This window comes from Cucumis sativus, chromosome 1, assembly GCF_000004075.3.
Source record: "Cucumis sativus cultivar 9930 chromosome 1, Cucumber_9930_V3, whole genome shotgun sequence".
In the NCBI taxonomy this organism is placed as follows: Eukaryota; Viridiplantae; Streptophyta; class Magnoliopsida; order Cucurbitales; family Cucurbitaceae; genus Cucumis; species Cucumis sativus.
Genome location: NC_026655.2, coordinates 19,543,181 through 19,569,450, shown reverse-complemented (window position 1 = coordinate 19,569,450; position 26,270 = coordinate 19,543,181). Strand labels below are relative to the sequence as shown.

The window sequence follows — 26,270 nt, the reverse complement described above, 5'->3', positions numbered from 1 at the left end:
TATACGTGTATGAAAAAAAAACTTTACATAAACTTTAAACGATAACAATATATCTTTGCACTTTCATTTTCATTACTGTTCTTGTCATTTCTATCCACTTGTCCAACCATATAAATATTTCTCATATTATCATCTTATCTGTCATCCTCACCAATATTTCTTTGACCGTTTCCTCCATCACGGTCCTCATCCCTATCTTTCATATTTTCTTCTTCAATAGTTGAACTACTCTTATCAGTCATAATTTTTTAATGCCTTCAGCCTTCACAATCATTTTGTCTAGCTTATTGTTTAATTCTTCATTGTTTGCGATCACGATTTCCTAAAATCTTAGGAAATACTAAGGAATCCGAGAGTTAATACTCTTAGCTTCTTTAGAGCATTCGCCTTTTTCGAAATGTCTTTTTTCACTCTCATGGAACATATTCCTTCCATGAAATCTTCCTCATAAAACAAACTATTGCAGGAATTTAAAACGTATATGTAATTAGTATATTTTGGTATATATTGTATATATACACAGTAAATTTAAAGTAAGAACAAGATACATAGTATAACTGTGTATATATACAATATACCAAAATATATATACAAAATAGTCACTTTAAATTTATATACAAAATAGTTTATCATGCACAATTCTTTTGCTTTTGAAATATACAGTCTAACCTCCAAACTTAGACCCAGATTCTATTGAAATTTTTCTGTCTTTGGCGGTCGTATAAACCCCTCTTTGCATATATATGGGTTCAAATTTCTCCATCTCCAAGCATCCTGATTCACATTTTTTCGATCTTGTTCTGCAAATTCCTATTTTCTAATGTTTAGAATTGAGACCCATAAACTCATTCAATATGCATTTCAAGGGAGAAGTGGTACAAAAGATACGTGCTAGCTTCAACGCAGCAAAGAGCGACATTGCTACCTTCATGCTTCTAGTGTAGGTTAAGTAGGACAACTTCATACCTACCGTCCAACATCCCTAGGTGTCTAATCCGTTGGATAAGATCAGTCGTAAACCACAACTAGTATTTATTCGCCTTTCTGATCGTAGACTTTCTCCCTTGATTTTTCTCATTAGTCTAGGACCTAGCGAGAAAGCGACAAAGGGCATCCGCTAAGTATGATCTTGAGTATTCTTTTTTTTTTTTTTTTTTTTTTTGTCTTTTACAATCGCATTAGAATTTCCTTGTGTGCACAATGCACCTTCCCTATTAGGTTAACTACTTATGCTCTCCTCCACAATCAAATGCTCTGATGTCATATTCCTCTATAATTTCTACCTTTGCCCGGGCCTCTTATTCAGTAGTATTGGCTTCAGTCTCATTGAAGCTAAATCTCCAATGGGAGAGAGGAAAGGATATTCTAATGCGATTGTGATTGTGCTCTAAGTAAATGTACTTAGGGTTATCAACCCATTCTTGTTAATAAGATCAATGTCGTTTATTTGTGATACATTTCACATCTCAAATTGCCTGATGGTTGAGGAAAAATCTGCTTGGCAGATCCTAAATAACCATATTTGGTATTTTCACAAAAGTGTAATAAGTATCCAAGATTGCACAACACCGTGAAAGAAATTTTGTCAAAATAGATCCCTCCCAAATATGATAAATTATTTGATAAACGAACACAACTCTCTTTATCCTCATCGTGCTTTACTAAAACAATAATAAAACTAACCTCTCAATCATACTAATGTGCATGTATTAAGTGAAATTATGGTATTAAATATTTGCAAAATGTCTATTGGGCATGAATGATCATGATAAATGACAGTACACTTTATATCCTCTTGTTTTGTTTAAAAATCAAATCAAGAGTTTAACTAAATGGAATGCATTACAATGATGATTCTGCTATTATCAACAATACAACAAACCTTGCATATTGGGCGATGAGGATCTCGAAGATTGACTAGTAGATTATCACTTTTCAAATGAAAGTGCACAATATTCTTTATGTGCAGGTATTCCATTCCAAAAGTCGCATCCATAGCAATCAAGAGGCTCTTCTGCTTGTCAAGACTCCTGCATCATCTAAGGGTGAAGATATATTATACTGCAACTAACTTCTAACAAATTAAATTAAACATATGAAAATTGAGAACAATTGTTACTTTTCATTCTTCAACAAATCATTTCTGAGCGAACAATTGACCATATATTCTGTTATTGTGGCCACAAATCTCCCAGGGCCATCAAGTACAACACCATAAAAAGCACCACATTTGGGTGGAGCAAATCAGCAAGCTTAAGTGCTTCATTTAAAAAATCTTCTCTCTAGTACAATATAAACCAATAAAAAGGACTTGAGTGAAGGAACAAAAAGAAAAATACACGAATTACACAAGTAGAGAAAAACCAATTACTTAAAAACAACAATCATGTGATCTTGTTCAAAAGGCTTCCCAACAAAACACCTATCATTGACTCGTTTTATAGCAACATCAGTTCCCCTCCATTTTCCATGATATAAAGTGCCAAAGATGCCAGACTCCAACTCTTAATTCTTCAAGGCCGCTATTCTTTATTACCTGAAGGAAAGAAGAAAAAGAAAAAAAAAAAAGGATGTTAGGATGGACAGTTTAAAATAAAGTGCATCCTTAAGGTTGAAAATAGAAAACTAAGTATTACCTACAAGCGACCAAGGCCTTCCTAACATTGGAAAACCAAGATTGGCTTTATCTGATTGTCTTGTCCTGCCATCCTAGGCAAACAGGAAAAAATAATAATTATCGCAAAAGACATGACATATTCCCGTTGAATAGCCAAATTAATGAAGTGTATGTTGCATCATGTTTTGGGAGAATGTTTAGCATTGTATTGGTGTCTTATTTAGGCTTTGTATAAATCAATTAGATGTCTTCAATGGTGTTTTTCCATTGCTTTGTTTGCATTCCACTTTTAGATAAGGGAAGATAATAAAAATATATCCTCTTGTTTTAATTTGTGTTTTATGTTTTAGTATGCTTCGTTTTATCCATGGTTTGGACCTTTCCTTCAAATGGTTGAGCTTCCGGTATCAAAGTACCAACACATTTGTTGTTTTGTTGAGCTCTTTAGTTATTTTATTACACTAGTTGAATAGCATAACTTTAGGTTAAATTTATATTCAAATCTAATTTTACTTAATCACTAGTATATGTATGTCAATGTGTAAACAAAATCTTGTAATATTGTGTTATCCTATTAACTACGTTGCGAAGTTTATGTAACATTTCACTTTATTGTATTTTTTTATAAAAATAACTTTGTTCTATTGTTTAAAAATTTATGACTAATTCCTAAATTTTAATTCAGCCACACTCTCTCGAGTGACGAATCTCAATTTTGGCTGAAATACATGTACATTGTATCTGCACGTTTTGAAGAATTTAATAGGAAATTAAGCTATTTAAAGAGAAAAGGAAGGTCCAACTTCTCAAATGAATTTTGTTTATAAGGTAGTAGGAGGAGATACTCTAAATTTGGCTGATTTTTTGGGGTGATGTTAATTTTGTTAATTCTTTTACCAAAGTTATGAAAGATTGGATAAAAATTGTTATAATTGATTATTTATAATGATCATTTTTGTGGAAGCAATAATCGGTTGTGTATTAGAGGTCAATTTATAAAGATAATCGTTTCATAATTTTTCAAACACAACTAATATGTATTTGGATTCCTTATAAATGGAGTGTATTCTTGATTAACTTAAATACTTAAATTTGTTTACAACACGTATCAATTACTAAAATTTTATAATATCAAAACATATCCATAAGTTAAAAAACACATTTTGTAATAACATTCGAAATATGGGATGAGTAGTCTGGTTTGTTCATGTTGTCGGTGTTAGAATACCCCTAGTGATTTGTGTCAGAAATGTCTCTAAACTTTTAAAGGTTGAAAGATGCCCTTAAACTTTTGAAAAGGGTTCCAAAATACCATTGTCTTTGATTTTAGATGAAAATCACTACAATTTTACTTAAAAAATAATCCTCAATTATTGAAAAGTTTGGTTTAAAAAATATTCAATGAATTATTGAAACTTCCATAAATATCCTTTAAGCTAAATTTTTTTTCAAAAAAATGTTCATTAATCAAATTCTTACACCAATTCTTTTACACTTATAATAAAAACAATTTTTAAAAAATTAAAACTACACTTTTAAATTATCATCCATATGTCGATATTTTTAATGTTTTCATATTTCCATGGATTTGATAGAAGGGGTAAATTGATATTTTCAATACATCCTAAAAAAATTTACGACCACATAAAATAAACATCAAATGACACTAATATAATATAAATATAATATAATAATAAACATTGTTGAATAAGAAATTTTGAGACCAATCACAAATTGTCACATCATTAATTAAATTAATGATGAAAAATGCAAATAATTAAATTTGAGACTAATTAAAATTGACATGTGCCACAAATTAAAAAATTGAAAACATAAATTGGTCAATTCTAATAATGCCACATGTTTTCATTTTAACCGTTGGATTAAGTTAATCATTTTGGTTCAATTAAATATTATTTATTGGACTAAGTTCAATTAAGCTAAAAAATAAGCTTAATTGAGTCCAAAGACTAAAGATAACCTAAATCCATGCGGTTGAGCCTATAAGTCTGGTTCATGGACCAACCAGGCTTAAGCTCATAAAGCCTACCAGTGAACTCTATAAATAGAGAAGTTCTCCTCATTTGTACGGGGTTGTAAATTTTTTACTCCAGAAAGTCCAGAGAGAATTCTCCCAAGAACTAGAAGACTCTCTAACTCCTGAAGTCGACCATCCTCGAAGATTGAAGCTTCTTTGAAGATACAAGCTTTCTTCCAAGGCTCCAACTTCAATAATGTCACGTGCTCCACTTTCTTCAAATCAAGCGCAAGCATCCAGTCGAGAGAGAATTAGAGGACCAAATTCTAGAGATTGAACCACATCGCATCAAATCAACAAAATACAACATCAATTCAAGTTCAACTCCACGAATCAAAATTTCTTCGAAAATCTCGTGCGAACAGTTGTTTTTAATAAAATTACTGACATGAGATTAATTTAACATAGGTTGACATACATTTCTTTAATCCCAATCCTTAGCATAGTGAATAAATTAAATTTTCTCTTTTGTCAGTCTAGTTGATATATTATTGATGTCAAAAGATTTGACCTAGAAATAAAATGTGGATCAAGTTATGTTGAAATGAGCACATGCTGCAAGTTATTGACATTACAAAATGACTGTTGGTTTTCTTCTGATTGATGATATATATTGTTGTTTTTTCACATGAAATGAAAATTTTTGCAAATGTGTCATTTAATATCTGTTCCGATTTATTTGAGACCATGTATGGATTTCTCCACTAAATTTAACTTTTGGTTTCATGCTTAATGCTCTAATGCTCTAAGTTTTTGTTAATATGTTCTTCACACTCATTTTAATAAGATGAAGTTCTTTTGAACCCTTCTTGGATTCGCTTTTGCCCTTAGATCTATTTTCCAGCATTATCTTGGTCATTACTCGTTGTTGTGTTTACTTATATTTTTGTTTGTTTGGAATGTCTGAAACTTGTATTGTTTCTCTCCTTTTTCATTGATGGGTTAATGTTCTTATGATTTTTGAGTGTGTTTTTTTTTTTTTTTGGTTTTCAAGTGAGGTTTTGATTTTGTGTGGATATATGTTTTTTTTTTTGTTAATGTTTGGTTTGTTAGCTCTAAGAAGCTACATTGTTGTTCTGTTGTGTTTTCTTTATTTTAAAGATAGAATATTAATAGATGATAACTAAATGAGGGAATGAAAGAGTTCTGCTAAGGATTGAGCTTTCATACAACGGATTAAGATCATGTTTCTTGTTGATTTTATGTGAGAAGTCACTAGATAAATTAGTAGTCGTGCTTTATCTGTATATTACGTCCTTGACCTTCTCCCATTGTGACCACCGACCTTTGACCAATGTTTTTCGCATTATGTGACAATCTTGACATTCACATTTGTTTTTTTGGTATAGGACAATATGTGACTCTTAATTGTGAAATATGGATTTAGAAGAAATATTAATGGTCAAGCGTTCAAAGCACTCTGAACAAGAAATATTTATGGTATTGACTGTGCAAATTACGACTTGATCTATAAATATTTATATGATTATAATTTTATTTTACAATAATAATATTGGATAGGTGCTATTAGATCAATTATAGTTATGTTTGTATTATTACAAAAAAAGAAATGCTATAGAGGATCAATCAACAATAAGGTTTGTGTGTAAAAATGGGGTATTCATAACTTTTTTCTATTACAATAAATAATGCTAATAAAAATAAGAGACCTTCAATAACATATCTAGTCTTTTTATTGTTATAACATTTTCATGATACTTTTTCAATATCATGAAACGTTTTCATAACAGCTAATTAAAGCTATAATATATCAATTTTTATATTGTTATTAATAGCTCTACAAAAACCGCTATTAAAAGTCAAAGACTTTTTGCTACCACAAAATTTATAAAATGGTAAAAAAATGGTTTATAGCACTTTTTCAAAGTTATTAAAATAGCTATTGAATGGTTTTGATAATGCTTGTCCGAACGTAATAAAAATCGCTACAAAAAGTCTTTTGTAACATTTTTTCAATGTTATTAAAACGCTATTGAAACATTTTGATAGCGTTTTTTCAATGTTATTAAAATAGTTATTGAATGGCTTTGATAATGCTTGTCCGAACGAAAAAAAACGCTACAAAAAGTCTTTTGTAACATTTTTCCAATGTTATTAAAACGCTAATAAAACATTTTGATAGCGTTTTTTCAATGTTATTAAAATAGCTATTGAATGGTTTTGATAATGCTTGTCCGAATGCAATAAAAAATGCTACAAAAAGTCTTTTGTAACATTTTTCCAATGTTATTAAAACGCTATTGAAACATTTTGATAGCGTTTTTTCAATGTTATTAAAATAACTATTGAAACGTTTTGATAACGTTTTTCGAACGCAATAAACAACGCTATAAATTTATTTTATAGCATTTTTCCAACGTTATTACAAACGCTATTGAAATATTTTGATAATGATATTTCCAACGCAATAAAAAACGTTGTTCAATTTTTAATAGCGTTTTTTTCACGTTAAATGCTATGGAAAGTCATGGACTTTCAATAACATCAACTATGACAACATTTTGAAAACACTATTGAAAGTCAACAATAGCGTTTTTTTTTTATGCTACCGTAACTGATATTTCTTGTAGTGGTTATGAGCGAGAGTTTTGAGGATTCTAAGCATTATTGCATTAGAGAGTTCACATTTTTTGTAGTGCATGAGTAAGTTGCATGGGTCCTCTTTACTAAATAAGTGTGAGTGGTTCATTCTCAAACTTTCTTTGTACATATACATGTTATTTTATGATATCACTTGAAAATTAGTGTGGCTTAAACTTTTTGTGAGTACGTTTTCATTTATACTTATACGATGTGTTTACTCATTATGATCGAGTTTAAGAATGTGGCTTGAACTTTATAAAAATGTGTTTCAAGTTTCTGATTGTACTTGGTTTTAAAATATGACTATCCGATGTTTATGATAAACGAGAAGGTGATTTTCCTACGGCTACGTGAATGTGTTGTGAAGTTGAGGTTTCTGTAGAAGTTCTAACAAACAATGTACTTCAATGTCGAACTCCTCCTTTGCATGCTCCAGCCTGGGCGTATTCCTTTCTATGTGACATGCTATAATAGGCTTGCCTGCAGTGAGGTTAGAGAGTTTGAATATCGTGAGAAGACACCAACCCTTTCAAGACCTAATGCTCTAAAGTGTGCACCTGAAGATGAATTATGGTTTCAAATGTGTCTGATAAGATTATTGAATTTAGGTTCAGAGGAAAATTTGTTGAATTACTCTATTAAAAAATGTGAGAAATGCCAAATCATAGGTTTGATAAATTCATCCAGAAATGATGTTGCAAAATGGAGAATGACAAAAGGTTCACAAGGTTCAATAAAAAGTGATGGGATGAACCATAACGATTATATGATCCAAAGTTTGTTGGAGGACAAACTATGCAAGTAGCTGGCATACAAGGTTCACAACAGAACTATGGGAACCCATGTTTTATATTACGAGGGCATAGGTGTCATACATTTGGCAGCTGCTCTTGGCTATGCGTGGGCCATCGCATTGATAATTGCTTTTGGGCTTAGTCCAAACTTCAGAGATTCAAATGGAAGGACAGCTCTTCACTGGGCATCTTACTTTGGGAGGTTAAGTTTACGTCTTGGATTTTAAGTATTAGTTGTATTCTTTGTGTTTTTCTTTTCAGGTTTTTAAGTTGTCATTGGGAATTTCAGTTCCATTTTTTTTAAAAAAATGTAGACCTTGAAACATCTTTCAACGATCTTTCTGACTGTTATTTTGTCCTGTGGTCCTTAGGGAAGAGACTGTCACTACACTGGTTAGCTTAGGTGTTTCTCCGGGTGCTGTGGATGACCCAACTTTAAATCTCCAAGAGGACAAACTGCTGCTGATTTGGCATCAAGTAGAGGGCATAAGGGTATTGCTGGATATTTAGCTGAAGCTGATCTTATAGCACATTCAACTTTAACTGATGAAAATGCTAACGTTGATAAGGTTATTGAGACAGCAGATGTTGTACCATCACAATTGGCAGAGGATGAACTACTTTCTCTCAAGGGCTCTCTTGCTGCTATCAGAAAGTCTGTTAACGCTGATGCCTTAGTCCATGCTGCTTTTCGTGCCCGTTCATTTTGTCATAAACAATTAATGGAAAATTACAAGGAGATGATACATGAAGGTTCACCTGACTTGGTAGCTCTTGGCATTTTAAATAAGGCTGAAAAAATTCACATGATGATTATTTACACGTTGCAGCTGTAAGAATAAAACAAAATTATCGTGGCTGGAAGGGAAGAAGAGAGTTTTAAGATAAGAAACCGAATAGTAAAAATTCAGGTACTTGTGCTTGAAATTTGTGTTTCCCCATTCATTAGATTATGCTGCTAGAGGTTACCTTAGGAATATTAGTGGTGGTATATTAGTAGTTAGGTAGGGTTTAGGGTTTTTATTACTGTTATATTGTGGTTGTGAGTCATCTTTTGGCTTATATATAAATAAAGATGGAAAATTTTCTATGTTTTTAGCAACCTCACAAGTTTTTATCGGATTGGCAGTTTCAGTTATGGCCGTCCATATTTGCTCTAGGTGCGATTTTCTCTTTCTCTACATCTTGATAATTTCTTTCTACTTTTATTGATTTTGCTTTGCCATATATTCTACTTTTATTGATTTTGCTTTGCCATATATTCTCTAGAGGTAAATTCTAGGGGAAGGGCAAGTTGGATCAAAAGTTCTTCACCTTCTTGCACTTTTGTTTTCTTTGCATTACTTTTCTTTTTTTTTTTTTATTTCTTTTGATTTTTCTTCAACAAATAACTGAGGTTGATTTATTTTTCTTTTCCCAGTTGTCATTTCTCTATATAACCTCCTTTTAATGATTGGTACATTATCTTGTCCATTATACATTTTAAATATACTTATAATTATCAAAAACTAATAATTAAAATAATAGTGTTGCCAATAAAATATACCTCATCTGATTCAGATCTTTGCTCAAAATGTACTTAAGATGTCTTTGATCCTTCTGATTTCTACCGAATAAAATGAGTTGTTAATATACCATAAGATATTTAGCTTTGTTCATATACCTCATATCATAGCAGAATGAACTATTATTATAACATATATACTACCTTGTTTTGATATCTATAAATTAATTAACTTACCTCCTTTTCGTTTGCTGGAATTTTCTTCCCAAGTGTTTCCAGCACTACGTTTCTTTTTATAGCTATGTTGTCATCGTATATAACTATTTGAGTTCCATTTAGTTTGGTTAAATCATAGTCATTCTCATTGGGAACATGGATTGTATGGGTTCATAGTCCCTCTGCTCTTCTTCACAACTCTCTACAAAACTTGTATTATTTTCATCCTATGTAATATACACAAATACAATATAATTATTTTATATATATCTATGGGACAAGTATGAATCATCAATTTAGAAACACTTTACAACAGTTAATATTACATATACCTCTGCATCATCAATAATAATCGGATCATGTTCGTTTGATTTAATCTTCCTACTCCTTGATCCAAGGCATCTTTCACTGTTACGAACCATTTTATTCATTGCATATAAAGAACATTTTACAAAATTCACTACCATTTAACATATGTAAACCACAATGCATGTTAAATCAACACAGAGTAAGTTTTCGTTACATATGTAAATCACACGCCCAAATTTTTGTTACTTTTAAACTCAAGAAACCCTAGAATGTCTCACATTCAAAATTTTCATAATCCTTTGTTTGCCTATTTAGTTCACCAATTTATCGAATATGTAAAATATACTCAATATACCCTAATCTTCATATGATTCGAAATATACAATACTAACCTCCTAATTTGGATCCAGATTCTATCAAAAATTTGCTCTTTGCCGGCCATTGAACTTCTTCTTCTTCACCGTCGAAATCTCTTAAATTCCCCATTATAAACAACTACTTTTGTGAATATAATGAAAGAAGTAAACCATCGTATTAGAAGAAGGAAAGTTTGAAGCATTTTTTATTTCTTTCCAAACTCGTAACCCAGGTTCTTTTTCATTTATATATATATATATATATATATATATTAAATCAATTAAATAATAAAAATGAGTATATATGTAATATGTGTCTTACTTTTAAGAAATATATAGACACAGTTAGGATATATGTGAAATTTATTAGAAATTGGAGTTCATCATATAATAACATATATCATTTTAGCCGATCTTAGTTAAAGACCCTTAAATAAATCGTAAAATTTTATTTCATTTGAAAAGGTTTAAAATTTTAAGGGTTAAAATAAACATTTTTTAAAATGTTGGAATAAATTTCGAAAATTTTACCTTACCATTGTTGAAACAAAATGGATAATTAAAAGACTTAACACAAAAGTAAAAAATAATGGGTAATTATAATAGGTATCAATTTTAAAAATAATAATTAAGTATATAACAATATTTAAAATATATATACAACAAAGTCTAATAGTGATAGTGGTAAATTCTTATAATTAGACCAATATTTAACATGGTCTATCATTATTGCTATATTTGTAATTTTTTTAAAGATGTGGCTGTATATACAAATATTTTAAATCTAATTGCTATACGTTAAATTGTTTCAAAAATAAACAAAATACTAGAAAACAAGTAATTAAAAAAAATGTCAAATTTCTATCATCAATTGACAGTTTGGCCGAGTGGTCTAAGGCGCCAGATTTAGGCTCTGGTCCGAAAGGGCGTGGGTTCAAATCCCACAGCTGTCAATTTTTTTCTTTTCAATTCTTTCCGGGCAACGGTGTGTTATGTATGTACTATGTAGCATCTCATTAAGCATGCGTTTGTATAATATTATTACTATCAATTGAATCAAAATGTAAAAAGGAAGAAAGAAACAGCCATTTATACATCTAAATTCGGCTTACCAATCAGTTCAATTTTAGCCTTTATTTATTTATTTATTTTTATTTTCTTTGATGCAGCTTTGGGCCAATCCAAAACCATATGTTCCTCTGCTTTAGCAGCTAGTTTTAATCCTGATCAAGTGACAGTTAACATGCTTTTGGTTGAAGCGATTCTTTTTGAGCTCTGGTGTTGAAGCTTGTTCATGACTTTCATCTCAGGTTGAAACCAGAAATTTTCAGCCATGCCTTCCCATTTTCCTGCCGAAGTTCACAAATTCAATGAAATTCAATTCATCTGGATGATCATAGAAGGAATAATTTAAATAATCTATGCAGTTTCAACATATATGGATCATTACAAAGAAAGAAAAAATAAATAAAAACAAAAACAAAGAATGTCTTTCCAAGTATGCAAATATTTATGCCCAATATCCAACCACATCTTCAAAATCAGTTTATTCTTCCTCAAAAGTACGTCCAAAATCATATTTCCATTCGAATTTCCATCCAACCTATACCTTTCTACCATCTGAAAAACCATGTTCCAGAGTTTAAGAACCTTTCTCCAAAGGTGGCTTATAAAAGCCAATGGATTGACACTCGTTGAATTAGCGTGGGTTGTGGCTAAGCTCTTTTGAAAATGAATTCAAGATCCACAACGCAATGATATCATTGTTACAAGCTCAAGCCAAAAGAAGATTACCTTCTGCATTTGGTCCTGACTTGATCTTTCCAGAATTTTCCATCATCATAGCACAACTCCACGAACTATAGTTACTTGCTCTGATTACATGGCAGTATCAAGAGTAGAAGTAGGTGTAAAACAATGATGCAGGAAGCAGGGATTCAGTTGAGCATTTAAAAGGATTCCAAGATAGAACCTTCTTAAATCAGTCCACCCAAAAGCTTAACGCCCCTCACCGGTGGACTTGGAATATGAAGAAAGGTCCAACAAGTGAAAATTAACATCAATTGGAGAGGAAACAACAATACAGAAGTTTGAACACAGAATCTTCCTGGACCACATGCTCTGATACAATCTTAAATCACCAACCGACCCAAAAGCTTAAGCTAATAGGTGGAGACATAATATAATATCTAACCTACCATCTTAAATCACCAACTAACCCAAAAGCATAAACCGATGAGTAGAGACAAATTTAATATAGTATCTAACAAATATAAAGAGTAATTAAAATGTCCGCCAAATCGAAGTTTAAAGTAATGAAACCTAATAAGTGAACAAATACTACTAAGATTCATTTTCAACCCTTTGAACACTCAGATTATTCTGCTCGCCTTAATGATCTCACAAAATAACACGCACCCGCAAGCCAGAAAAAATGATCATTCTCATGAAAGGGCGAATAGAAGAGCAACTCAAGGATTATATCACTACAAACCCTGTGACCAGCGAGAGATAAACCAACCATTTTAAAGAAAAATCACTACAAATATCTCTTGAAACTCATTTGAGAATATGATGGAATCCGTACTTGATATTAAGGTAAACTTTATTGATAGTATTTAGTAACTGTTCTTACACAAAGGAATCAATAGCCGAATTGAGAATGTCTCAATTCGGAACTCACTCTCCTGTTATCTTGTCTTCCAAAGATGTGCAAAAGCCTATCTCTCTACCTCACTTACAAATTCCACACCCTTCCCTCTTTCTTAGCATTTATTTATACTAATAGTATTAACTAATTTCTCAACTACCTGACTAACGACTTGACTAACAGCCTAACTAACTCTTCTTTCTTCCACTATATTGGTGTATGATAGGGGGTCTATCATTACACTCCTCCAAATTCATCTTGTTCTCAAGGTGAAACTGGGGATATCGTTGTGAAAGACCCCCCATAACATACCAATATAGTAGAAGAAAGAAAGTTAGTAGTTAGACTGAAACAGTTTAACTGTTATTATTACACTATAACAGTTAAACAGAAAGTGTGAAAGTTAGTTAAAACCGTTAATGCTACGGTAATAAAAGAAAGAAGCTAAGAAAGAAAGAGGAAGAGAGTTTTGTAATAAAACAGAGAGGAAGACTTCTGACATCTTTGAGAGATAAGATTCAGGAGGGTAGAATTCATATGTGTAATGAGGATGAGCAGTTACTATCAATAAAGATCATTTCTTAATACATACGGTTTCCATCATATTGGTATCAGAGAAGTGTCGTAGGTGTGTTTCTAAGTCCCTACTTTAGATCAAGATATCGTCAAAAAAACACCAATACGAATCTCCTCAAGTACGGTTTAAATATTGAATTCACCAGGGACTGGAAGGTTGATGGTGCGTTGGTTAATCCAAACGGCATAACCATGAATTCATAGTGGCCTTCATGGGTAAAGAAGGCTGTTTTTTCAATATCTTCTTCACACATACAGATTTGTTGGTATCTCTCCTTCAGATTGATTTTCGAGAACCACGATGCTCCATTCAATTCATCAAACAATTCTTCAATGACGGGAATGGGAAACTTGTCCGGTATTGTTACTATTAAACCACCAATTCATCCAAAAGCTTAAGCTTGTGGTTGAAAGTAAATTTAATTATATATCACGAACAATTACGTTATTCAGTGCTCTATAGTCAACGCAGAATTGCCAGCTCCCATCTTTCTTTCTTACTAATAGTACTAGGCTAGAATACGGGCTATTGCTTGGTCCTATTACCCCTAAAGTTAACATCTCCTCCACAAGCTTCTCTATCTCAGTCTTCTGTTGGTATGCATAGCGGTATGGCCTTACATTAAATGGGTCAGTGTCTTTTTTTTATGGATGTGGTGCTCAATTTCTCTTCTTGGTGGTAGTTTCTCAAGCCATGTGAGCACATCTTCATATTTCTTCAGGACTATAGCTACCGATTCTTCCACTGTTACTACTTCTTCAAGATCATCTTCTTCTTTGTTATTAGCCTTCTTTCCATGGCGCGGCATTCGATCAAGAATCCTTGATTGGAACTATCCCATGTTTTCATCATTTTCTTCAAGTTGATTCTTAACTTAGTTAAGCTGGGGTCTCCTTGATGATTACCATTTTACCTTGATGGGTGAATGTCAAAGTTAAATTTCTCCAGTCCACTTCAATGATGCCTAACGAGTATAACCATTGCATCCCCGATACGACCTCTACTCCTCCTAGCTCCAACAGTAAGAAATTGGCCACTATCTTCCATCTGCTCAATTTCACCTTCCACTGCCTCACAGGCTCCCTTACCTTTCACTGTTGTGTCGGATCCCAAAATGACTCCATAGTGTGAGGTATCTTTGGTTGTAAGCTGCAATTCCTCTACCACGTTAGTAGAAATGAAGTTGTGGGTAGCCCTACAGTCAATCAGGATCACTACTTCTCTTTCTTTAATTTTTCCCTTGACCTTCATAGTGCCCGGGTTAGATAACCCCACAACCGAGTTGATGGATAGTTCTATGACCGTCTGGTCATCTTCTACCACTTCTACCATGTTCAGCTCCTTTTTTGTATCCCCCAAGTCTTCCAGAATCTCCCATTCTTCATCATCGCTTTTGACTACAAACATTCTGAGTTCTCTTTGCTCCCTCACCTTACACTTGTGGCCATGGGAAAATTTTTCATTACCGTGAAAGCATATGATAGACCACCAATTATACATAAGTATAGTAGAAGGAACGAGAAGAAAGGGGAGGGGACCACAACAGTTCACACGAGTGAAGAAAACGGAAATTAAAAGTGATTAGCTGTCGTTTTGTAAGTTTGTTAGTATGAGTAAATAATGAGTTGTCATTTTGTAAGTCTATAAGTATAAGTAGAGAAACGTTAGGAAGAGAGAAAGTTATTTAGAAAGTGGTTTGAGATATCCTTGCAATTCCTTGAGAGAGAGGAAGGCATAATAGGGAGAGTTTTCCGAATTGAGGGATTATCAATTTGAATCCTTGTATTCATTTCTAGATACGGATTAATAAGAGATTTCTTACTTAATTACCAATTGGAGTTCCATCAGCATAGGTCTTTCTCCTTCCTGGTTTGGAACTCCGCATCACTCAACCTCTTTGATGGCCCTTATTTTTTTACCTCTCCAGTCCCCACTTCTCTCCGTGTGGTTGTTCTCATAGGCCACGTGTTATTACCTTTGTTCTCATTATTACTCATTCCCGCCCCAGATTGGATTTAAAAAGATTGGAGTAGTAGGAATTACCTCTTGCGTATCCTTTGATATTGGCCACATTACAAATGATCTCCCGATTCTCCACGAGTTGCGCTAATTGCATCATTTAGGCTAAACCAATCGGCCGGCCGAATTCAACTTCTGCCTTGATCCATGGTAACAACCCATTTAGGAAGGTCTGTTCAACCACTTGATCTTCCAGGCCTGATAATGGCGCCATTAGTTTGTCAAACAGGTTCCAATACTCTTCTACTGTGGTTTCTTATCTGATCCTCAGGAATTGGCCGCATATCGATCCCTCCCTTGCTGATCGAAATCGCACCAATAATCTTTCCTTTAGGTTCGACCATCCCGTGAATTTCTCCCGCTCTTCTTGGGCTCTATACCAATTCAAAGCTGGTCCGTCGAAGCTGATCGTCGCAACCGTCATTTTTTCGGAGTCTATTAGCTTATGAATCTGGAAGTACCAATTGCCACGAAACAGCCAGGAGTCTAGGTCTTCGCCATTGAACACTATTAACAATAAAAGTAGTTAGACTGTTATTTTCTGTTGTATTAGTTGTATTAGTTAATCTGTTATTTTCTGTTGTATTAGTTGTGTTAGTTAATCTGTTAGACAGTTATCAGTTGCTGCCAAGAATCTATAAATACCAAGCTTGGTTGATGTAAATATCCTAGACATACAGAAATAAAGAATTTACTGCAGTCAGTAAATCTTTTCTCCCAAATTCTGCTTCTTCTGTTAAACACGGGCATTTCTACCTTCTTGAATTTACTTCGAACACTATTCTTATCGCTTTCCTCCTTCTCACTTGAGTTTGGTTCTTCATTCGATTCGTATACCTTCGCTTTCATTTTACTAGACGCCTTTTCCGATTCCGATGTTGATGAGGATGGATCCTTCATCATGCTCTCGATATATTTCAAAAAATTTTGTTGTTGCTGTGTGTTTAGTTCATTTTGTACATCGATCTTCTCCATATGTTTCGTCATCTTGGCTTCGAGTTCTGATAATCGTTGTAGATCGATTTTCATACTCGCGATCTCCTGCTCCATGGTTTCAAACCATTCCTCTATATGTTTCATCATCTTTTTGTCGCTTGCCCAGGATGTACGTGCTCTGATACCAATATGATGGAATCCATACTTGATATTAAGGTAAACTTTATTGATAGTATTTAGTAACTGTTCTTACACAAAGGAATCAATAGCCGAATTGAGAATGTCTCAATTCAGAACTCACTCTCCCGTTATCTTGTCTTTCAAAGATGCACAGAAGCCTGTCTCTCTCCCTCACTTACAAATTCCACACCCTTCCCTCTTTCTTAGCATTTATTTATACTAACCGTATTAACTAATTTCTCAACTACCTAACTAACAGCTTGACTAACAACCTAACTAACTCTTCATTATTTCTTCTACAATATTGGTATATGGTAGGAGGTCTATCAGAATAGAACTAATAGTGGCCATTATTGACCCAGACAGGAAATCAAAGCTTCGATTCAACTGCTCATGCTTATGAAATAAAAAATAAATATGTACAAAACAAAAGAGATAACTGAAGTGGAATTATTACCTATAATGCAGGAGGATCATTCAGCAAGAAATCCTCTACAGTTGAAGGGAATTCCAATCCTTCCAAACATCCATCATCGTCATTAGAAGCAAAAACAGCTTTCCCCAACAGCAAATACGCCAGTCTAAGAGGCTCTAACCTGTCTTCTTCATCACCACCATTACTAAAGAACTCAATCCATCCATTTAGCCTCTCTACCTCCTTTCTACATTTGGGGCCTTTTAAGCCAACGATCTTACTGTAAAACCCGCTTTCACATCCCTCACAGCCATTACAGCCATTCTTAGCTCCGAATTCCTTTTCGTCACACGAATCTTCTAACCCTAGGAGTTGAATTAGCCGTTGAATGTCGTCTACATCCCGATTTTGACCACGATCGATGGGTTTTGGAGGATTCGATTCTGATTTCGGATGAGATGGTGGAGATTGGGAGGAACTTGAGAGGAATTCGAGTGGCGCTTGGCTGCTTTCTTGTAGGGTGGAGCTTGTGTTGGTTTGGGGGAAATGAAGGTACATGGGAGTGCTCAGTGAGTCTTCTTCAGTTGAAGAAGAATTGGTTCGTACTGGCAATGGCGGTGGTGGATGAAGAACGTCTCGTTGCGATGAATGATCTAATTTGAGGCGCTTTTCGACCTGTGTTGTGAATCAATTGAAGGAAAACGAGGGAGAAAAACAGGGGAAATGGAATTGAAATTGGGATTTACCTGCTTAAGAGAGGAAAAGAAATTGGAGTGAAGAGATAAACACGGCGGTGCCGGCAGCGGCATTTTTTCACCCATGAAGCTGCGGCAATGTTTCCAATGAGTGAGAGGCAAAGCTCTGAAGAAAATTTGGCGCCAAATTTATGTGCATATATATAGTGTTCAGGGAAAATTGCACAAATAGACTCAAAACACAGTCTCATTTAATTTGAATTGAAATATTACAATGCAAGATTTCTTTCATTATTCCATTTCACACTCAAATTAGTTGAATGGGGAAGTGATTGAAGCAGATGATGCTACATTATTTGACTCATTTTCCAGGAACAAAGTTGGTAGCGTAAGCCCAAGCATTGTTGTTGACTGGGTCAGTAAGATGGTCCGCAAGATTCTCTAGTGGACCCTTTCCAGTGACAATAGCTTGAACGAAGAATCCAAACATGGAGAACATAGCTAATCTTCCATTCTTCAGCTCCTTCACTTTCAGCTCTGCAAAGGCTTCCGGGTCATCTGCAAGTCCCAATGGGTCAAAGCTCCCGCCTGGGTAGATGGGATCGGTCACCTCCCCTAGTGGACCACCGGCAATACGGTATCCCTCGACGGCCCCCATGAGAACAACTTGGGAGGCCCAAATGGCTAGAATGCTTTGGGCGTGGATCAAACTTGGGTTTCCTAAGTAGTCGAGTCCACCTTCGCTGAAAATCTGAGAACCGGCTTTGAACCATACTGCTTCTCCGAACTTCACACCGTTGCGGGAAAGAAGCTCTGGGAACACGCAACCCAATGCTCCAAGCATAGCCCACCTGAAGCAAACCACCAAGTCAACAAGGGAAACATCATCTAATTTATTTGTTTGAAACCCAAGAATTAAGTTCAAATCAAACTCAATTTGAGTTTTTGTATATCTAAACACTCCCTTTGAATAGTTTAGACTTTAAAGTTTCTGTATATTTTCTTATAAATTTTGTATTTTTCAAAATAGAATTTAAACTCTGCGAGTCAAATTTCAAAATAAAAAGTAAGTTTTTAAAAATAATATTATTTTTTTAGTTTAAGAAACTTAAACAAATTTAGAAAATAGTATTGTTTAGAGAGTAGATTAAAAAAAAAAAAAAACTCTTAAAAGAAGAAATCATCCTCTAAATTTAATTTTCAAGTACAAAAAAAATTCAAATTTTGATCTCAAAAAAAGATAACAACGTAAAAGAATAAATATTTAGGAACTAAATTTTGAAAGAGAAAATGAAAACAAAATACTTGACTTAACGAGATTACATGTATAAAAAGTCTTATTAAAGAATATGAAAAGCTTTGCTTTTAATTATTAGTTACCTAGAGTGGATGACTTCAAGTTCACGGTTCTTGGCAAAGGTCTCAGGATCAGCAGAAAGTCCAGCAGTATCCCAACCATAGTCACCCGGGAATTCTCCAGTAAGATAGGATGGAGGCTCGCCGGAGAATGGGCCCAAATACTTAACACGGTCAGGTCCGTACCATGGGCTTCCAGAAGAAACCGACTTGGTGGCAGATTTCCTCATGGTGACTCTGCTGTTGCCGAAAAGCTCGGGGGAGGAAGGGGTGAGTTTCACCACCTTTCCGGCGAAAGAGGGGGAGGATAGAGCCATGCTTGAGGCTGCCATTGCAAGCAAGAATAAGCTAATTTTAATGAAGAAAAGGAATGTTATTTGTATTTATCAAATGGTGGCGTTTTTGGGACTTTATATACTTTTTTTTTTTCATGAGATTGGTGATCTTCATTTCCGTCATGATGCTGCCACGTGGCACTTCATAATCCTAAAATCTCTCTAACATGCTGGTCATCCTCTTCGCCAATGCTGTGGTGACACGTGGAAAGATTCTCCATCTTCTAAGGTGCCTCGTTATAAGAAATCGATTCTTCAAAAAAAAAAAAAGAAGAAAAAAACTTATAAGAAGATACATATACGTTTCTATATGAAATTAATATTGAAGTGAAATAATAGATTTGAATATCAAACTTTCTTATTTGTTTCATATATGTTATGTTAAATTACTAATCAATTCACATACTTTATTACTTTAAATTTGTTGGTTTTGATTGATTAATGGATAAATATAGTTTTAATTAATTTATTGCACGATTCATTGCAACTCAACTAAGATAATAAGTGATATTGCATGATAGAGTATCGGGCTAGTCCAAACCCCTATCAATATGATAAAAGTCTATGTATATGAATAGGTACTTAACCTGCCAATAATGTGTATGGGAAGCTTATTTAATTTCCAATATGAATAAAAAGGTTGCACTAAAAAGTTAATAAAACTTCTCAATCAATTGTATTTTGATAAAACATATTTAATTATACATTGGTGTGAGTATAACTTAATAAAAATGTATAGTTTTAAACCCTATGTTTACAAGAATTGATTCATTTGGTTTTTAAATTTTTACTACGTGCCTTAATAGTTACCCTAAATAATGAGATTTAAATTTGGATCCTCGTTAATCCATATTACATTTCAATCGAAGTTTAAAAAGAAAGATAATTGAGATAAGGATCTTTAGCTTATCATATCTTATCCGATATCTTAAATAAATCTCCTAACACAAAGGAATTTCCATATGGTGGATATTTCAATATCTAATTCCTGGTAGTTCAAAGGCTTCTGATTGGATAGCAAGTGGGTCATTGTGATAAAAAAAATAATAATAATAAAAGAAAAAAAGCATTATGTCTTTTTGCCATTTAAAAATTATAATAGGGGATTTGGTTTGTGGCGATAAGAATTGCCACGTGGAGATTCACAACCAATAAAATCATAGATATTGATTTTCCAATGATAACTGCCTTTTATTATTTAATAACTGAATTTTCAATGAACAACAAAGTAAATCAATGACTTCTACTCTAATGAATGACACTTTTCATCTCCTTAGATCGTACTACATCATTATTCACATTCTCTTTTTATTAAAAAGTTGTTTCTTTATGTAAAAAAAAAAAAAAAATAGATCGACAATAACTTTTTAATCTAAAAGTGAAATATTTGGTTTCTCAGTCACACATCTCTTACGTTAAAAAAAAACTATTTGTCATTTTATTAGAATAGGGTTATAAGATTCAAATTACAAGATCGTCATCATTTACGTTATTTTATATTGGTCCATGCTCATTTTTTCATTTATTAAAAGTAGTTGGATCTCAAACTCAAAGTATAAGCGTAATTCTTTTTTTTTCTTTTTTTTTTCTTTAAAAATCATATAGTTATATATCTAATACCTAGTTTTAGCTTTAGATTTAGGGTTAGTTGCATAATGACAAAAAAGGCCTAAAATAATAGCATATTAGACATAAGGATAAAATAATTGTATATATATAGTATAAAAAATAGTAAAAGACTAAAATACTCACATCCAACCACCATTTTGGATGTTTCATGTCGAATTTTTTTAATTTAAAATTATCACTAATAGCATTTATTCGTGGTAACGACTATCACTGATAGTTGCTATAAGTGATATATGTTATTAGTGATAGCTTTCAATTTGAGAAACGATTATTTCACACACTTTTTATCGATTTTTTCACGTTGAAAACTATCACTAATAGCTACATGCAATTAGTGAATGTTACTAGTAGTTGTTATCAATTATTATCACTGATAGCTACTATCATTGATAACTTGCCACCATTATGAATATTTTTTTTTCTAGTTTTCTTAAAATTGGAAACTATCATTGACAAGAACTGATAGTTGTTTTACATTGTTATTATTGATAGATGCTATTAATTGTAGCTTTTAATTTGACAAATATGTTATCAGTTGATATAATGGATAATGACTATCAACAATAGCTTTTATCAATGATAGCCATTGAAGGATAGGGTAACTTTCAATTTGAGAAACATGGTATCGGTTACTATAGTTAGCTCCTATCGTTGATAACTACTATCTGTAATAGCTTTCAATTTAGTAAATGTAGTATTAGTTGTTATCAGCGATGTTGCTATCAATTGATATTCTTAATAGATACTATAAGTGATTTTCTATATTACTATCAACATAAAATGTTATCACTAACGTTATCTATCAATGATTACATTAGAAGGATATCACCAATAACAACTAGAACCGATATTATTAAAAGGATACTTTTTATAAGTGATATATTGTAAACTCTCTTTCCGCTTTCATTTATTTATTATTTATTTTATTATCTTCTAAGTTGATAAAAAGAAAATTGGAGCAACTTTAATTTGGAATAAGACTTAGAAACTAATTGCATAAAAGATGGAAAAACTAAAAAAGTGGCCAAAGTAGAAGTTTAAGGTTAAGTTGGGGGCATTTTGGTCATTTCACATTATCATTATTATTATTATTATCTTTTGCCTTTTCCCTTTTAGTGAGTTTTAAAACCTTCAAGAGCGGCAAGCCCTTCCCCTCTTCTCTTGGAGCCACCATATTCTCTCTCGATTTAGATCTCGGGAACCTTTACGAGCCATTTTGTCTCAACCTCAATCTCTCTTTCGATTGTCGACCCCCATTTTCACTTCCCTCACGCATCGGCTGCAACCCACGTCCACAGCAACAAATGATGGTTGTGACGCACTGGCTCACAACGTCGATGCTAACACTGACAACCATTCTTAATGCAACTCCACTCTGTCACGTTATCGCACAACCTCCACCTCGATATCTAAATCACAGTTGCATCGATTCTTCTCACTCAATATTCTTGTCGATAGTTGGATCTCGGAGTTTCGGGTAAGGATTTAATCATTTTAGTTGGGTTTCTTGAAGCTTTTCGAATATCCATTAAGTTTCATTTTTTATTTTGCAATGTCCATTACATTTCGTTGTTAGTTTAAAAGTCTTTGGAGATTTTGGATACTGTCCAACCTTTGGAAAGCTTGGAATTGGGCGTTTTCACATAACTTAGGTAAGATTCTAAGTTTTACGGAGTGAGTTTTGAGTCCGTCTAATATTAGTGACATTAATTAGTAACCCATGTTGTTAGATGTATAATTTTGAATTTAAAGGGTAGTTAGGATGCTATCCGTTGTAGGGTACTTTGTTAAGTTTTGAGTAAGGTTTGGGGTATTTTTATTGAACTTTCTTAGACTTCTTGAATGTCCATTAAGTTTGAGCATAAAAAGGGATTTATCAGTGATACTTGGGTCCTAGAGTTGAATGATTAAAGGTCGAAATGGGCTTTTTCATTAACCAGTTTGTTTGGGAGTTTATCTCTATAAGATTAGAAACATAAATGGTTTAGGCGAGTTTAGGAAGAGTTAAGATTGTTGACTGGATACAAATCTCTGAAAAATACCGATATTTAGTGTAAGAGCGTATGTGATTATAAGACTCACTAAGTTCGACTTAAGTTGGGTGCTTATGGTGTTAAGAGTTTAAGTTGAAATTAAGGGTTCAAAAAAGTGGAATTTTAGTAAATTAAAGCATTTGGGAAAACGATACAAGTTTAATATGGGAAGTGAGAATTGGAGTCTTTGGGACGTAAATAGCTCGAGTTAACTTTATGTAGTGTGTTGGGAATAGTTGCAGTATCTTGACATGTGAAGATAACTGAGTGTTCCTAATCTTTGTTTCAGGACAAATTGAAGTGGAAAAAGTGTATAATCCCCGGGATCAAGCCATTGACTGTGAGTGGTTACTTTGAAACATTGATATGAAAAAATTGTTTTAAACGTATTGTTACACTCAGTTGTGAATAAGTGTTGGCATAACTTGTTTTGATAAAAGTGTACTATCGATAATGATCTCTAATGAAAGTGCTTTTCATGAGCTCTCTATGATTTGAATTTGTAATATGAGTTCTTGAACATGATTTTGAATTTGTAATATGAGTTCTTGAACATGATTTGATTTAATTATGATTTGTGTGAGCTGTAATCCAAATATGTTTTATAATGAGTTGATAAAATATTTTTACTTTGGTTTATTGGATGATAATGTTTTGTTTTGTTAATAAGAAAACTTTGTTTTAGTTTTTAATTGCTTGAAAAAGTATAAAACATATTTATAGATGTTGGATCATGATAATAGAATGTGAAGGTTGGCTTTCGAACCACAAAACTGATGTACCAAGGTGATTTTATCGATAGACTACGTGAATGTGTTTCCGTAGTGCCACCAGTGGTCGTTGGAAGATTCTGAGGCTGAAAGAGGCCATGATTGAAGATCTAGGAACCTGAGTCTACGTGAGGACGTAGATGGAGGATGTGATTTGGCTTCGTGCCTAGTTTGGTCCATGGTGGATGGCTCTATATGCACATAGGAGCGGATATAAAGATGGTTACTGTGGTAGGTGATAAATATATGTGAGCTCCAATCGACCACGTGTTTCCACGTAGAGATCACGTGTGAGCTATTTCGGGCAGTGTATTTAGTATGCTATCATGATTGGATTGGATGGATATGGTTACTGTGGTAGGTGCAAAGTATGCGTGAGCTCAGTTTGATCGTGTGTTTCCTTGTGGATATGGATCATGTATAACCTATTTTGAGTCATGTATTTAGTATGTTATCATGGTCTGATTGGATGGAGGTTACTATTGTGTTGGGTACTAAAAATGGGTTAGATAGTTTTGGCCACATGATTCTTTGATCATGTGTGAGCTACTCTTGGCCGTATATCTAGGCACCTTGTCATGGTTGGATCGGTTACATATTTGTTGGTTTACTTGTGGATTATGTGACGATACTGTTTTTAATTAATATTTCATTATTGATGCATATTTACACATCTTATTGAGCATGTTTTATGAGTTTTTACATCTACTTAAGCTTTCCACTTACGTTTTAAATGTTTTTCTTCCCCCCAGGTAGCGACTCAAGACCAAGCCTTGATTGAACCCCCATTATTCTTGTAGACATTCATTTTTTATGTATATAGTTAAATTTTTGTATTACATTCATGGGGTGGTTAGTTGTATCAAGAGAGACACTAAGAACTCAAAATTTGAAGGATCTCGTATTAGGTTGTAAACAAATATGTAATACCTAGTTTGAATTTTAACTCTACTTGAAAATTTGGAACCGTCTGAATGTGTGTGGTAAGACACACTTGTTGTGTTGTAGTATCTGAAGTTTGGTTTTATGCATGTAGAAGTGAAAATTTCTCCCCTTTTCAGGTTTGGCTACCCCAAATTTTAGGGGATGTTGCCAAAAGTTTTATAGAATTTTGATTGAAAAAGTATTCTATTAACCTTACGATTGAAAAAGACTATTTTAAAGAGTAGATTCACACTACAATTTAGGTTAGAGAGGAAAACCTAGATCAAGTATAAAAATTTGGTATAAGAGCATGGTTTTGAGAAACCTAAGGGTTGAGCAAGTGTTTTGGATATCTAAAGGTTTTGCATTAGAGAGCCAACATGAGTAAGTTGCTTGGAAACATGCTCATTGTGGTTTACAACTGAAAACTCGTGACGCTCTTGATAGTTTACATGTGGAGTTGAGGAAGTTAAAATGACAACAACTAACCTCATGCAAAAAAGAATTTTGGTGAGCTGATGATTTATCATTTGGCAAGATATTGTTACTGGTATGGGAATCATGTGAGAATCCTAAGAAAAACTTAAGATTTGAGCTTTTAAAGGCTCTAGGAATGACAACATTTTGTATATTATATGCGAGTGGGACTTGCCATTTTCTTGTAGTAAGTTACGCCTTAGTGGTAGGCTAGTTTGTTTCAAAAGAACATGGAATAGTTTATTCATAATAACTTTATCTGGGGTCATTCCAAAAAATACGAAATAGAATGAATTTCTGAAGCTTGAATGAGAAGTTATGTCTGTGGTAGAATATGAAATGTGTTACAAGTGATTGTTCAAGTATGTCATCTTAGTGCCCTAAGATGAGGTTGTTCAAGTATGTCATCTTAGTGCCCTAAGATGAGGTAGTCAAATGCACAAGATTTAAGGATAGTTTAAATGGGGAGAGTTGTATCCATGATACTACCTGTGCTGAATGAACTTATTCAAGGGATAAAAACCCTATGGCAATGGAATATTTTACATAATCATTCATCCATTTAAGTTGGAAATCCCAAAATACCATTACATTGACAAAATAATATAGAAACAAATTTTCTTATTAAGGCTCACTATTTTTATGTCTACAAAATAAATCTCCAAATTGGAACATCACCCGTAGGGACCTTCCTATCCTCTATGATGAGATTGAGATTGGTTTGTGGGAACCAATTGGGATGAGAAAAAGTTTAGAGATCTTTTAGATGAACTATTTTGTAAAGTTTAGAGATTTTTTAGATGAACTATTTTGTAAAAAAGCAAAATTATTCATTT

The 26,270-nt window shown here is 33.3% G+C and overlaps 2 protein-coding genes, 2 long non-coding RNA genes and 1 other non-coding gene across 9 annotated transcripts; 2 read left to right on the top strand and 3 right to left on the bottom strand.

Annotated features, from left to right (window-relative positions):
* Positions 1-1,139: 1,139 nt before the first annotated feature.
* Positions 1,140-2,592, bottom strand: LOC116403227. The gene is made up of 2 exons (XR_004215877.1): positions 2,120-2,592; positions 1,140-2,039 (listed from the first exon to the last, which is right to left on the bottom strand). It is a non-coding gene; the product is annotated as an uncharacterized LOC116403227 (long non-coding RNA).
* Positions 2,593-11,311: 8,719 nt separating this feature from the next.
* TRNAL-UAG lies at positions 11,312-11,391 on the top strand. The gene has a single exon. It is a non-coding gene; the product is annotated as a tRNA-Leu (tRNA).
* Positions 11,392-11,449: 58 nt separating this feature from the next.
* LOC101217056 lies at positions 11,450-18,098 on the bottom strand. Of its 4 annotated transcripts, XR_969801.2 has the most exons (4): positions 17,962-18,098; positions 17,258-17,890; positions 12,233-12,312; positions 11,450-11,787 (listed from the first exon to the last, which is right to left on the bottom strand). XR_969801.2 is itself a non-coding variant. In XM_004147390.3 (3 exons), exons 1-2 carry the CDS (start codon positions 18,034-18,036, stop codon positions 17,258-17,260), a joined length of 708 nt encoding a protein of 235 aa, XP_004147438.2. In that variant the 5' UTR covers positions 18,037-18,098; the 3' UTR covers positions 11,450-11,787. The 4 variants fall into 4 exon arrangements, 3 of the variants coding, with proteins under 3 accessions (XP_004147438.2, XP_031743726.1, XP_031743721.1); XM_004147390.3 differs by lacking the exon at positions 12,233-12,312; XM_031887866.1 differs by lacking the exons at positions 11,450-11,787; positions 12,233-12,312 and adding an exon at positions 12,324-12,457.
* Positions 18,099-18,130: 32 nt separating this feature from the next.
* Positions 18,131-19,681, bottom strand: LOC101211276 (chlorophyll a-b binding protein of LHCII type 1-like). Its single transcript, XM_004147368.3, has 2 exons — positions 19,291-19,681; positions 18,131-18,761 (listed from the first exon to the last, which is right to left on the bottom strand). The coding sequence occupies exons 1-2, from the start codon at positions 19,596-19,598 to the stop codon at positions 18,272-18,274; spliced, it is 798 nt and encodes a 265-aa protein (XP_004147416.1). The 5' UTR covers positions 19,599-19,681; the 3' UTR covers positions 18,131-18,271.
* A 2,671-nt stretch (positions 19,682-22,352) lies between these two features.
* Positions 22,353-25,087, top strand: LOC105435844. Of its 2 annotated transcripts, XR_969797.2 has the most exons (4): positions 22,353-22,707; positions 22,807-22,882; positions 23,553-23,603; positions 24,786-25,087. It is a non-coding gene; the product is annotated as an uncharacterized LOC105435844 (long non-coding RNA). The 2 variants fall into 2 exon arrangements; XR_969796.2 differs by lacking the exon at positions 22,807-22,882 and having other exon boundaries at positions 22,356-22,707.
* The last annotated feature ends 1,183 nt before the right edge of the window (positions 25,088-26,270 follow it).